We start from the raw sequence: 14,653 nt of genomic DNA, 5'->3' as shown, positions 1-14,653 counted from the left end.
TTACTGCTTTTGTCTCTGAAAGCAGTTTCTGCACAGTTTGCATAAAGAAGAGCAATAATTACACTCCTGATAAATTATTTCCTCTTTATTGTCCTTTTTTTCCTTCTCCTTCTCGCAGGACATGTGCATGAAGGTCCCTGATGACCCGGAGCACTTAGCTGCCAGGAGGCAGTGGAGGGACGAGTGCCTCATGAGACTCGCCAAGTTGAAGAGTCAGGTGCAGCCCCAGTGAATTTCTTGTAATGCAGCTTCCACTCCTCTCATTGGAGGCCCTATTTGGGAACACTGCAAGCTCTTAATCAGCCCTCTGTGACATAGGTAGCAGCCCACGGAGATCCTAAGCTGGCTGTCTTGTGTGCAGCCCGAGTGTGGTGGTGCAGGCCGGTGGTCTGCCCGTTACTTTGGATCATAGTCCTGGGCCTGGAGGCACAGCAGCACTTGCGTTCTCGGGGCTGTCGATTTCCTGCCACCTGGGCAGATAACCTGGAGATTTTCACCTTTTCTTTTCAGCTTGATTGCATATGACTATATTTTTCAGCCAGTGATTGTAGTTTCATGTTAATATGTGACAAAATATTTTTGTAATTATTTTCTAATCCGTTTCTGAATACTCTGGGGCCCTGCATTTATGAGGCACCTACCTTCATTTTGCTAACACTTATTCTGAATAAAAGTTTTTGATTCCTTAAAGACGTCTTTTTTCTTTTGATTTTTTCTGAGAAACACAGCATTTGATCCTGATGACCGGCATATTTTAGGGTGACCATGATGAATAAGTCATAAGCAGATACTTTTTTCCAGGCCCTTTGTCCATCACTCAGCAGAAATCCAGCAATGTGGGCTTTTCCCAGAGTAGGTTCCATGATGCCCTGAGGCTCTATGGTCAGATGATGTTTGGGAAACATCACTGACTGCCCAGCCCTTAGACACCCCATGTCTGTAGCATATTAAAGGCACCAAAGTTCTACACTAAAGTACCTGTTTGATCCAACATTCCATTATTGTCTTTGATGTGGTCTTTTCCTAGATCTAGTCCCAAAACACTCTGGGAGTACCATTACCTGCCCCACCACCCACAAGGCCGTGCACACCACAGTGGCCAGAAGCCACCAGTGGGCCCCCCTGACACTTCCCAGCCTTGCAGTTTCTGGTGCCCAGCTTCATCCAGCAGGGAGCTGCCTTTCCTTGGGGCCAGGGCTGTGGAGGTGTTGGAAGCAGTGCCCCGGTCAGGAGCCGCGTGGAAGTGGTCATCTTGGCTAACCTGTGCTCACAGACTCCTGCATTGCACTCATTTATTCTCACAGCATGTGCTGAGTGGCTGTGATGTGCCAGGCGTCCCACAGGTGGCCCCTGCCCTTCAGAAGGTCACCATAAAATAACATAAATTGAGAATAAAACAGGACTGGTGCTCCAGAGGAATCCAACACAGGAGAGCCCGGCCAGCTGCCTGCCCCGTGTGCCCTGGAAGGTCTTGAGGAGGTGGCCAATGAGGGGGCTCGGGTAACAGGTGGAGTCAGCCAGCCCTTCCGGGAGAAGGAGAGCATGGGGAAGGGCTGGAGTGCTCTGGAAATGAGGAGCTGCCCACCCTGATCAAAAAGGAGCCCTGGAGGGGACCCTGAGTGGAGCCAGGTAGGGAAGAATCCAGGGGCTATGCCAATGGCTGGGCCTTCACCTAGAGCCAAGCGCTCCGCAGGCAAGGAGTGCCCCAATCAGGTCAGACTCTGAGAAAGCTCATCCCACAGCAGAAGGAGCCGACCTGGAGGCAGAGAGTGTTGGGGTCCACGTGAGAGTGAGTCGGGCAGTGAAAGCAGAAACCATCCCGGGTGGAACCCACAGTCCCCGCAGGACCCGGGAGAGGCGAGGAGGCTGGAGCTGATGTCATGCACAAGATAAGGAGATTAGGGGAGAGGCAGGAAATGTGAGTGCCCCGATATGCAAGCTTCACTGAAAAGGCGATGTGGCCAGACATGAAGGAGGCTTCAGCAGGAAAAGGATCCTTCCCTTCGTCTGATTAAGTTTCAGAAATTCCTTAACTGGTGACTAAATCCCTCACCCCTCACACCCTGTGACCTACTGACAGAGTTCCTTTCCGTCAGGTCTACGCTCCTCCCTGAAGCCTCCAGCTTTGGCTGCTTTCCTTCTGCACACTCCCGGGTCTTGGCCCTGTCACTGCGCTGTCTCCTGTGCCTGCGGGACTCCCTTGATGAGCCCGCCAAGGCCATCTGCAGTTCCCAGGCCCAGATGTGGGGTCGCTGAAACGAGGGGGGCATGGGGTGCAGGTGGTCCCGCCCATGGCCTGCTGGGCTCATGGCATCCCTGAGCCACGCATTCCAAGAGGAGTGGCCACAGCAGCCCTGGGCAGCACTGGCGCCAGCGTGCAGGGCGGAACTGTGCATGGCTTTGAGGTACATCGATTCATACAAGTTCTATTTTCCCACTTTTGCTGTCAGGTATTTTGTGTGGATATCAGGCATGTTTTGGCAGAAGGAAGCAGACAGAAGTGCTTCATGATTTTGCTTGAAGCAGGCACAGTGTGTAATGAGGAGTGATCAGCTGTGGGAGTGCCCAGAGAGTCTCACATAAGGGCTGAAAAAGTCAGGCTTTTCAGGCCTGAGAACAGCAGCGAGCTCATTTGTGGTTCTGGGCCCAGCTTCAGGAAGACAGTTATGGAAACAGCTGGATAGAGCCAGGAATTGGCCCAACACAGAGCTGAAGGGAGAGTGGGGTATGTGAGCCTAACCTCACACAAAACCCAAGCAACAGGCCCTTCAGAGATAAGTGGGAGGGCTTCAAAGCAATCAGCTGTGGCTTATGGGGGCCTTTCTGCTTTTCAGTTTGCTGTCCCTGGGGTCTGGCTACCAAAGTGCTTGGTTGCTTTATGAGTTTAGCAGCTGTATAATTTCATGTGCCAGTTTTCCCATAAATATCCTCTTTCTGTTCCAGGATCCCATCCAGGAGCTCACATTGCACGTCACTTTTCCATCGCCCAGTCTCCTCTGGTCTGTGCCCATTTCTCAGCCTTACCTTGCTTTTTAGGACCTTGACAGTCTGAAAGAGCCCCAGCCAGGTGTCCTGTAGAAGATCCCTAGTCTGGGTTTATCTGATGTTTTTGCTATGATTAGACTTGAATTAGATCTTGGAAAGAAGACCCCAGAGGTGACACACTCTCCTTGTCATGTCATATGGAGGGTGCACAATACCAGTGTGACATGACTAGGATGTTGGCCTTCCTCGCATGAGCTTGCTAAGTTCATCCACTCTGAGCTACTACTAAAAAATAGGAAATTAATCAGAAGGACCAGCTCAGTCAGATATTGTCCTGACTGGTTTCTGAGTCATTTTCTCAGAACTGCGAAACTATAATCTCCATCCACATTAACGCTCAATGTGGCATAGTGCACACACAGTTCCCTTCCTGCTAGTCTTGGAGTCCAGATGTCTTCTCTCCCTGAACAGCAGCATGGACTCGTGTGTACGGCATCCACGTGACTGCCCTGTTGTGCCTGCTCAGCTCAAGAGGCTGGCAGTGGGGTCCCCACAATTTGTGTCTGGTTCCTACTTGGTTTGCAGGCCCAGAAACTGTCTTGCTGGTGCATGAATTGGAAGGGGATTTTTCTCATGCCATCCAACTAGCAAGACTGCCAGAAAAACCAGAATGCCAGTTTTATTAACTTTCCATGGATTCATCTAACATACATTTATTGAGCATCTACTGTGTGCCAGGCTCTATTCAAAGCATTGAGGATACAGCAATGAATGAAACAGGCCAAAAAAATACTTGCCCTCATGGAGCTTATATGGCAGTTCTGGTGGGGGAAAACAAAACATGAGCATAAGCATATGCCTATCAAGAGGCAAAGTATAGAATATATCAGAAGGATGTTCATTATGTGGATAGAAAATGGAGCAGGAGAGAGTGACAGGGTGTACAGGTGGGGTGTGTCTGCACATGTGAGTACAATTCTAAAGAAGTAATCAAGGAAGATGATGATAAGATATCATTTGTGCAGAGACCCACAGGAGTGAGCACTGAGACCATGGGGAGCTCTAGGGAAGAGCGCTGCAGGGAGAGAAAACAGAAGGGCAGAGGCCCTGAGGCCAGGCTGAAGGGGTGCGTCCAAGGGGCAGTTGGATGGTCCATATGGCTGAGTGGCAGGAGGGAGCGATGAAGGAGGTGGCGGGGGACAGACCGAGATGGGGATGGTGGGCCCCGAAGGCTGACAGGAGGATTGGCTCATACTCTGTGAGGTGGGAGGCCAGAGGAGCAGCACCATCTCACTCAGTTTCTCAAAGCCCTTTCTGGCTTGGGTGGAAAAGGGACTGTCCGGAGGCTGGGGTGGAAGCAGGGACTCCAGGCTTTCTTGCCACTCTGTTGGTCAGGGATGGCAGCAGAGGTCTGGAGGAGGATGTGGCAAGGAGGAGGGGTGCAGCAGCCAGATTCTGGAGCTGTCTTGGAGGTAAAGCCAACAGGATAGGCAGATAGCATGTGGGGGATGAGAGAAAGGTAAATGTCAAGGACAACTCTTCTGTGGATGGAGGGAGAATTGCCGTTTCCTGGGATGGAGAAGATGGGTGGGCAGGAGAGTAGGACCCAACCATGACCAGGAAGTTGCTCGGTAGCCGGTGTTTGAGCAGGGGCGTGGTGGGCGCTGCTGAGCTGTGACAGCCTAGGGGAGGGAGCGCGCGGTTCTGTGGGAAGAAGCTTGGCCCTGCATGGTGATGGGGAAGAACACAAGACCGGTGCCTAGGCTCCCTCCACACTCTGTTGTCACCATTTTGTCTTCAAAGAGGTGAATACTGCTGATTCTGCCACAGTTCCGTTATTCAATATATGTGTTTAGAGCAAGGACTATGTAGGCATCTGAGGCTACGGAATTGTGTTGACCTTGACCGTGACAAGTTCACAGTCTGGTGGGGAAGATGCACACATGAAGAGAAAAGCATAATTTAAAGCTGCAAGAGCAACCAGAGAGCCATGCACAGGGGGTCCTAGGAGCACCCGGGAATGGCCCTGGGCTAAGCCTGCTGGGTGACAAGGGCTGTCAGGGGGTGTTTCCTAAAGTAGGTGATGTCTCAGTTGTCAATCCAAAAAGAGAGAGGAAAAGCCTAGTAGAGGTGAATTCCTACAACCTAGAATAGCATCGGGTCCATAGAAGGGGCTAAAGAAATAATTGTTGAGGCCAGGTGTGGTGGCTCACTCTTATAATCCCAGCATTTGATAAACACAGCATTTGTTTTATGCTTTGGGTGGCCGAGGCGGGTGGATCACCTGAGGCCAGGAGTTCAAGACCAGCCTGGCCAACATGGTGAAATCCCGTCTCTACTAAAAGAACAAAAAAAATTTAGCCAGGCATTGTGGCAGGCGCCTGTAATCCCAGCTACTTGGGAGGCTGAGGCAGGAGAATTGCTTGAACCTGGGAGGCAGAGTTGGCTGAGATCGCGCTGTTGCACTCCAGCCTGGGTGACAAGAATGAAACTCTGTCTCAAAAAAAAAAAGAAAAAGAAATAAGAAATAATTGTTGAAAGACAGAATGAAAGGGCGTAGGAGGGAGGAGCTGCAGACGGCAGAAAAGCGCATTGTGATCGGGGTGGCCTGAACCTCCAGCCCTGGCCCCTTAAAGGCAATGCTCTTTGTGCGTGTCTGGAAGATGTCCCACCCCGCAGGGCTTGTGCAGCTGGCTCACCTTCATCCTGTGCTCATTTCATTTCATGTCGTCACGGTTTACCTTCATTATGGGCCTCACCCTGAGACCAACCTCACATCTAAGTGCAAAGGGCAAATAAAGCACTGATTAAACCCCCAAGCCATACAGCCATCAAACGTTTTCTAGTTCTGTTGGCTTCCTCTTAGCCTGGCTGACATCAGAGATGTTAGCACAGTCCACCGGGCAACTGAGAGGAGGATTACAGGCACTTGGGTATCTGTCAACATGGCATTCTCTCTTCAGATCTTTCTCCATACCATTTTGCTTGTATTACTCTCCCGTTTATGTAGGCAAAAGCTAGAAATGTCTACAAACAGGCTACGAAACATCCTGTATATAAATATGGTACAAAATATCATCATTGGTGAAGCTTCTACACACAGCAAAGGCATCTAGAGAAGACTAAGCCATCTTCACACAAGTGTCTTGGGCACAGAGTGGCAGTCTGGAAGCCTGATGAAGGGACTTGAGTCCAAGGACTCTGCGTTTGTCCACTTTGCATCCCTGGTCCTGAGCCCCAGAGCTGTTCATAGCAGGTGCCCACCTGGATCTAAGCGCAAGGCCACAGACACAGGCGGAGCTCTCAGTGAGGGGAGGGTGGCACCCCTTTGCCAGGCCGATGGGCATGGGGAAACTGCCCACTTGTAGCACCTTGGAGGATGGGGCAGAATGGAGGCAGCTTCAACCCCACACCTGAGCGTAGAGCATGAGTGTGAAAGATGTTTTCTTCAAATGGTAAAGGCTGCTGACACTGGAGCTTTTTTTTTTTGAACAGTCTCTCTCTGTCATCCAGGCTGGAGTGTAATGGCACGATCTCGGCTCACTGCAAGCTCTGCCTCCCGGGTTCACGCCATTCTCCTGCCTCAGCCTCCCGAGTAGCTGGGACTACAGGCACCTGCCACCATGCCTGGCTAATTTTTTTTGGTATTTTTAGTAAAGACGGGGTTTCCCCGTGTTTGCCAGTATGGTCTCGATCTCCTGACCTCATGATCTGCCCGCCTCGGCCTCCCAAAGTGTTGGGATTACAGGCACCAGCTACCGCGCCCAGCCTGGAGCTTCTTACTGAAGGAGGAAATGGTGTACTAATCTCTAGGGACCTTGAAAATAGGTCAGTTTAGAAGAAAGAGGGCATTGGCCTGTCACATAAGGAGAGTCACATTAGCTTACATATGGATATTTATGTGGAAAACGCCTGGAAGAAAGCACACGGAAATGTGAAACCTGCTTATTTTGGGGCAATTCTGATTTTCTTCTTTATGGTTTTCTTTATTCTGTCACTATCACCATAAGCATGTGTTATTTTTATATCAAACACCTTGATGCTTTTACATTGAGCTGTCTCTATCTGCTGTGGGGACTTCTGTGTGGTCTTCTGCATGGAGGAGATGACCTCTGGGCCCTCTGTCGACTGGTTTCATGTGTTTGACAGGCCCCAGCGTTTGTAAGTTGTAAGCTGTCCAGTGGCCCAGTAGAGCCAGGCAGGTTGTACACCATTGAGAGCCCAAGCATCTTGATGTAAAGCAGATGCTCTCTCTGTACAGAGTTGTGCAGTCCCTCCCAAGATCTACCTGCATGTCCACTAACTCAAAATTGCAATCACCATCTCATTGCCATCTACCACCACCACCACCATTACCATCACTACCACCATCACCATCACCATCACCACCACCGCTACCACCACCATTACCATTACCATCACCACCACCATCACCACCACCACCATCACCATCACCACCACCACCATCACCACCACCACCACCACCACCATCACCATCACCACCACCATCACCACCATCACCACCATCACCACCACCACCATCACCACCACCATCACCACCACCATCACCACCACCATCACCACCATCACCATCACCACCACCATCACCACCATCACCACCACCACCACCACCACCACCATCACCACCACCACCACCACCATCACCATCACCATCACCACCACCACCACCATCACCACCACCATCACCACCACCATCACCACCACCACCACCACCACCACCATCACCACCACCATCACCACCATCACCACCATCACCACCATCACCACCACCACCACCATCACCACCATCACCACCATCACCACCACCATCACCACCACCACCATCACCACCATCACCACCATCACCACCATCACCACCACCACCATCACCACCACCACCACCACCACCACCACCATCACCATCACCACCACCATCACCACCACCACCACCATCACCACCATCACCACCACCATCACCACAACCACCACCACCATCACCACCATCACCACCACCACCACCACCATCACCACCACCACCACCACCACCACCATCACCACCATCACCACCATCACCACCACCACCATCACCACTATCACCATCACCACTGCCCACTCTTCAACAGTTACTTACTGTCCAAAGTCCAGGGGATACTGTGTGAAACAATACTGATCAGAGGTAAGTGCCCATCAGAGAATGCAGCTGATGATGAGACAGTATGCAGCTGAATGTCTACTCCATGTTGGGTGGCTGGGAAAACCTCTGAGATGTGAACAACAAGGAGGATCTAGCCCTGTGTGGATCTGGAAAGGAGTGATCCCGGCAGACAGTGTGGTTTGAGCCCAGGACCCGAAGTGGGAGCCTCACCTGGTGCAGGAAAAGCCAGAAGGCAGCATGGGCGTTGCGGGGATGGACAGAGAGAAGGTTGGAGAGGGACCTGGGCTAGATCTTGTGGGACTTTGTAAGGTTAGGTCATAATTTAAATGCAGAAGGAAGCCCCTGGAGTGGCATGATTTAATTGACTTGCATTTTGAAAAGATGACTTGCCGCTGTGTAGAGTCAGACGTCAGCAAATTTTTCCCATAAAGGTCCAGATAGTGGAGCACTTTAGGCTTGTGGCCCATCCTGTGTCATGGAGTGTGTGTTGCAACAACTCAACACTGCCTTGTAGTCCAAAAGCAGCTATAGGTAACGTGTGTGAATGAGCATGGCAGTGTTTGTTCCAGTAAAACTTGTGTGTGGACAATGAAACCTGAAGTTCATACAATTTCCACATATCACCACGTGTTGTTCTTTTTATTTTTCCCCCAGTCGTTTAAATGTAAAGCTCATTGTTAGCTCAAGGATGTGCAAAGGTAGACGGCAGGTGGGTCCTGATCGTAGAAGGGACTGAGGGAGGCAGTCTGGGCACAGGGAGGGGGCCGGAGAGACCCAGGCTGTGGCTGGTGTGGACAGAAGGGAGCACAGAGGGTCCAGGAGTGAAGGTGGAAGCAGCAGAACTTGTTGATGGTTCTGATGTGGGGTGTGAGGGAAGGAGAGCGAAATGCCTCAAGACACCTTCGTCATCCAAGTTGCAGGTCAGACCAGACCTGCGTGCTACCAATGATTCAGCATTTGGAGTGGGTGAAGGTTAAACTGCTGCCTTGAGCTTATGACAAAAAAGGGCTTCCGGCCTGTGAAAGGTAAATTGCCAAGGGCCGGCCCCAGGGGCAGGTAGGTGCTAGCTGTGGTTGGAGAGTCTGACCCTCGGCTAAGGCACATCCTGCAACCTCAGCTCCAAGTGCACGGCTCAGGCCTTGTCACAAGCCCATAAACTCTGATGCAAGGACACCTCTGAGAGAGCAGGGAGAGGAGCACCTGTCATTCTACCAAGCAGACGAGATCTGTCCCCTTCAGGAGAGTGGGAAATGCAGTGTGGCCAAGAGGACACGCAGCATGCACACATGGTACGACGGTGTGCACACGATGACACCAGAGTGTGTAGACACGGCACGATAGTATATACACAATGGCATGGATTGAAAATGAGTATCACACAACTCCCCGTGAGTCGGCTGGCTCTTTGAGAAGCAACCAGGAGGCAGAGATGACGAGCTGAGGCTCTGGGCCAGACTGCCTTCGCTTGGGTTCTGGGGCAGCACATGCTAGCAGGTGGCCCTGGGCACATAGCCCAGCTCTGGGCCTCATTTCCTCTGATCCTAGCACCTCGTGGCGGGGTTTGAATGAGATGATGGAGAGCGTCGTTACTTCAGTGTCTGGCCGGGTGAACAGCCGCTGTGGACAGTGGATGAACCACAGTGAGAACTGCACGAGGCGGGAATGCCCGCCGAGGCGCAGGAGCTCAGGCCCCGCAGACACCTCCCTGTGGCCTTTGAGTCCCTCTCAGCTAAGTAAACGATGCTGGAGAGTGCTCTTCCCAGGAAGGGTGGTGCCACGAGGTCTCTGCACAGCGTCGCTGCCATAGAGGGCCCAACTCCGGACAAAGGGAATGGAACAGGAAGAGGAATTCTGACGGGGTCTTTCGCCTGCTGGGGCTGCTGCCCCACCGTGCAGTGCTCAGCCCGCAGAGAGCTGCTTCTCACGCCATGGGGCTGCGAGCCAGCCTCAGGGGCCGGCCTGGCTGCTCTCGGCTTGCAGGCGGCCTTTTCCTTGCCACGTCCTCACAGGACCTGTCGGTGTGTGTGTCCACGCGCGCTCAGGCCACCAATCTTTCGAATGAGGACCCCACCCTAAGACCTCGTTACTTCCTAAAATCCCGACCCCCAAATGCAGTCACTCGGGGCATTAGGGCTTCAACATATGAATTTGTTGCGGCTCAGTCCACAGAACCCCTCAAAGAACGGGAAAGGGAACGCTGCTCAGCCCAGCGTGATCTTGTCCCTGCCGCATCCTCCGAGGGGAGCACTGAAGCGATTCAATGTGTGTGTGTTGTGTGCTATGTGTGTTTCGTGTGGTGTGTGTTTTGGATGTGTGTGATGTGTGTTTTTTGTGTGGTGTGTGGTGTGTGTGTTTAGTGTGTGATGTGTTTTGTGTGTGTGCAATGTGTCTGTTTTGTGTGTGGTGTGTGTGAGTGGTGTATGGTGCGTGCATGTTTCGTATGTGGTGTGTGATACGTTTTTGTGTGGGGGTGTGTGATATTTGTGTGTATGTATATGTGTGATATGTCTTTTTTTGTGTGTATTGTGTGTTCACTGTGTGTGTTTGGTATGTGCGAGGTATGTGTTTTGTGTGTGGTGTGTGATACTTTTTTTGTGTGTGCCTTTTTGTGTGTGTTTGCTTGTGTGTGAAATGTGTGTGTGAGGTGTGTGGAGAGTGTGATACACATGTGGTGTGTGTGAGGTGTGTGTGATATGTGTGTTTTGTGTGTGGTGTGTGTGATTTGTGTTTGTGTGGTGTGTGAGGTGTATTTTCTGGGTGTGTGTGGTGGTGTGGTTTGTGTGTTTTGTGTGTGAGTGTGTGTGATATACATGTGATGTGCGTGTGAGGTATACATGTGTGTGTGGTGTGTGATGTTTTGTGTGTGTGGCTTCCATGTTTTTGTTTGTGTGAGAAGTGTGTGTGTGGTGTGTGTAGAGTATGTGATATGCATGTGATGTATGTGTGAGATGTGTGTGATGTGTTGTGTGTGTGGTGTGATGTGTGTGATGTTTTGTGTGTGTGATGTGTAAGGTGTGTTTTCTGGGTGTGTGTTTTGTGTGTGGTGAAGTGTGTGTTGTGTGTGTCATGTGTGTGAGGTGTGTGGGGGTATGTGAAGGGTGTGTGTGTGAAGTGTGTGGTGTGTATTGGGTGTGTGTGTAGTGTGTGTGTGAGGCGTGCGATATGTGTCTCGTGTGGTGTGATATGTGCGAGGTATGTGGTGTGTATGAGGTATGTGGCGTGTGTGTGGTGTGTGATTTTTTTTGTGTGAGTGATGTGTGTCTTGTGTGAGATGTTTTGTAATGTGTGCGTGGTGTGTAATATGTTTTTGGGTGTGGTGGTGTATGTGTTTTGTGTGTGGGTGTGAGGTGTGTGACTTGTGTGTCATGTGTACTTTGGTGTGTGGTGTCTGTGCGTGTGTGAGGTATATGTGATGTGTGTGGTGTGTGTTGGGTGTGTGTGGTGTGTGTTGGGTGTGTGTGACGTGTGTGGTGTGTGATGCACGTGAGGTGTGTGTGATGTGTGTTTTCTGGGTGTGTGTGGTGTGGCTGGTGTATGATATGTGTTGTGTGTGGTGTGTGTTGTGTGCGTGGTGTGTGGTGAGGTGTGTGTGATACGTGTGTTGTGTGGGTGTGGGTTTGGTGTGTGATGTGTGAGATGTGTGTGATGTGTGCTGTGTGTAATATGTGGATTTTCTGGGTGTGTGTGGTGTGTTTTATGTGTGTGATGTGTGTGAGGTGTGTGATATGTGTGTTTGGGGTGTGTGGTGTGTGTTGGGTGTGTGATGTTTGTGTGTGTTGGGTGTGTGAGGTGTGTGTTGGGTGTGTGAGGTGTGTGTTGTGTGTGATAGTGTGGATGATGTTTGAGATGTGTGATAGGTGTGTGTGTGAGGTGTGTGATGAGTGTGTGAGGTGTGCCATTGTGTGTAATGTGTTTGAGATGTGTGAGGTGTGTGATGGATGTGTGTGAGGTGTGTGTTGGGTGTGTGTGATGTGTGTGGGGGATGTGTCTGAAGTGTGCGTAATATGTGTGTTTTTTAGGGGTGTGTAGTGCATGTGATGTGTGCAGTGTGTGAGGTGTGTGGGGTGTATGTGTGTGATGTGTGTGTTGGGTATGTGTGTGAAGTATGTGTGATGTGTGTGTTGGGTGTGTGTGTGAGGTATGTGTGATGTGTGTGTTGGGTGTGTGTGAGAGCTGTGTGGTGTTTGACGGGTGTGTGTGAAGTGTGTGGTGTGTGTTGGGTGTATGTGTGATGTGTGTGTGGTGTGTGTTGGGTGTATGTGTGATGTGTGTGTGGTGTGTGTTGGGTGTATGTGTGATGTGTGTGTGGTGTGTGTGTGAGGTGTGTGTTGTGTGTTGTGTGTGTGTGGGTGTGTATGTGATGGGTATGTGTGTGAGGTGTGGTGTGTATTGGGTGTGTATTGGGTGTGTGTGTGTGGTCTGTGTGTGATGTGTGTGTGGTGTGTGGTGTGCGGGCGGGCGCTGCGGGCTGGCGTCCGGGGCGGCGGAGTCGGCGCCCTGTGGTCGGGGCTGGTGGCGCTGCGCGGGCCTGGGCGCTCTGGGGTCCGGGGTGGGGCTGGTGGGCCCTGGCCCCTCTGCGGGTCGCTGGGGCTGCGCGGTGCGGGGTACTGCTGGCTGTGGCGGGCGCCGCGTGTCCCACCGGTCCTTGGACGGCCCCGGCCTTTGCGCTGCCCGCCCGGCGAATGCCTGCGACCCTCGGAGGCCAGCTTTCCGCGGGGTCGGCTTGGCCCGGGTGGGCGGGGAGAGCTGAGGCCCCGGGGCAGCTCCAGGACTGGGCAGCCTCCAGGCGCGGGGGAGCAGCCCCTGCACCGGTCCGCACCTTGTCCCGGGACCCTGCGGGGCTGAGCTCCCTGCGGTAAGAGGGGGCGCAGGAGGCAGGACAGAGGGGGACGCGGCTGAACGAGACCCTCGTTCAGCCAAGGAGGCCTCAGGCGGGCGAGGAGATGGCCCAGCGGGACTTCAAAGACCTTCGGGCTGCACAAGGGGGCGTGCGCATCGTCGGTGCCTCCGGAGAGGTGAAGCCAGCCAAGCAGGGGTGATGCGGGACAGCGTTGCGAGAGAGGGCAAGTCTCTGGAGTCCAGAGAAGGAGGACCGGGAGGACGCAGGAAAATTCCAGGCCCGGCCCCAGCACCGACCTCCTGTGTGCACCTGTTAGGCAAGGTGCCTCCCGGTGCAGTGCGCCCAACCCGTCCGACTGACTGCGAGAGTCCTCTTCCTGCCTTCCCCTCCACCTCACCTCCCTTCCCCGCCTACCCCTCGTCTCCCTTCCCCTCCACCCCTCGCCCCTCTCCCCTCCACCCCTCGCCCCTCTCCCCTCCTCCTCGCCTCCCTTTCCCCCAACCCCTCGCCTCCCTTCCCCCCAATCCCTCGCCTCCCTTCCCCCCAACCCCTCGCCTCCCTTCCCCCCAACCCCTCGCCTCCCTTCCCCCCAATCCCTCGCCTCCCTTCCCCCCGACCCCTCGCCTTCCTTCCCCCCGATCCCTCGCCTTCCTTCCCCCCAACCCCTCGCCCCTCTCCCCTCCTCCTTGCCTCCCTTTCCCCCCAACCCCTCGCCTCCCTTTCCCCCCAACCCCTCGCCTTCCTTCCCCCCAACCCCTCGCCTCCCTTCCCCCAACCCCTCGCCTCCCTTCCCCCCCACCCCTCGCCTCCCTTCCCCCCCACCCCTCGCCTCCCTTCCCCCCCACCCCTCGCCTCCCTTCCCCCCCACCCCTCGCCTCCCTTCCCCCCCACCCCTCGCCTCCCTTCCCCCCCACCCCTCGCCTCCCTTCCCCCCACCCCTCGCCTCCCTTCCCCCCACCCCTCGCCTCCCTTCCCCCCCACCCCTCGCCTCCCTTCCCCCCCACCCCTCGCCTCCCTTCCCCCCCACCCCTCGCCTCCCTTCCCCCCCACCCCTCGCCTCCCTTCCCCCCCACCCCTCGCCTCCCTTCCCCCCACCCCTCGCCTCCCTTCCCCCCCACCCCTCGCCTCCCTTGAACCCCCCGCCTTCCTTCCCCCCGACTCCTCTCCTCCCTTCCCCACCCCGACCCCTCGCCTCCCTTCCCCCTACCCCTCTCCTCTCTCCCCTCCACCTTGCCTCCCGTTCCCCCCAACCCCTTGCCTTCCTTTCCCCCCAACCCCTCGCTTCTCTTGATCCCCCACCCCTCGCCTCCCTTTCCCCCCACCCCTCGCCTCCCTTTCCCTCCACCCCTCGCCTCCCTTCCTCCCTGCACCCCCTGCCTCCCTTCTTCCCCCAACCCCTTGCTTCCTTTCCCGGCTTTCCTGAGCCAGCCTTAGCAGGGAGGAGCCTCGTGACTGCAAGCCTGGTGACTCCTGCGCCCCGCTGGCTCCACTCAGCTTTGGCTTCCCGGTAACCCTTTCCAGGGCTGCCTGGCCTGAGGCTCTATCTCAGTTTCCCTGACTAGTTCCACAGGACCATGCAGGCCTGGGACCCAGCTCTGGCTGACTTCCTTTCCCTGCTCCCACCAGGACCACAACTGGGCCTCGGGAGTCCCTTCTCGCGTGGGCGGTGCCTG

At 53.9% G+C, this 14,653-nt stretch overlaps 1 protein-coding gene across 3 annotated transcripts in view; it reads left to right on the top strand.

Moving 5' to 3' along the window:
• Window positions 1-690, top strand: part of CRYL1 (crystallin lambda 1) — a 124,665-nt gene extending 123,975 nt beyond the window's left edge. For all 3 annotated transcript variants that reach the window (XM_054447243.2, XM_054447244.2, XM_063650564.1), the window contains one exon: window positions 119-690. In XM_054447243.2, coding sequence (XP_054303218.1) covers window positions 119-232 — 114 coding nt within the window. In that variant the 3' untranslated portion in view covers window positions 233-690. The remainder of the gene's footprint in view (window positions 1-118) is intronic.
• The last annotated feature ends 13,963 nt before the right edge of the window (window positions 691-14,653 follow it).

Source organism: Pongo pygmaeus, chromosome 14 (assembly GCF_028885625.2).
Source record: "Pongo pygmaeus isolate AG05252 chromosome 14, NHGRI_mPonPyg2-v2.0_pri, whole genome shotgun sequence".
NCBI lineage: Eukaryota > Metazoa > Chordata > Mammalia > Primates > Hominidae > Pongo > Pongo pygmaeus.
Note: the sequence above shows the minus strand (reverse complement) of the source record. Positions and strands in the feature narration are given on the sequence as shown.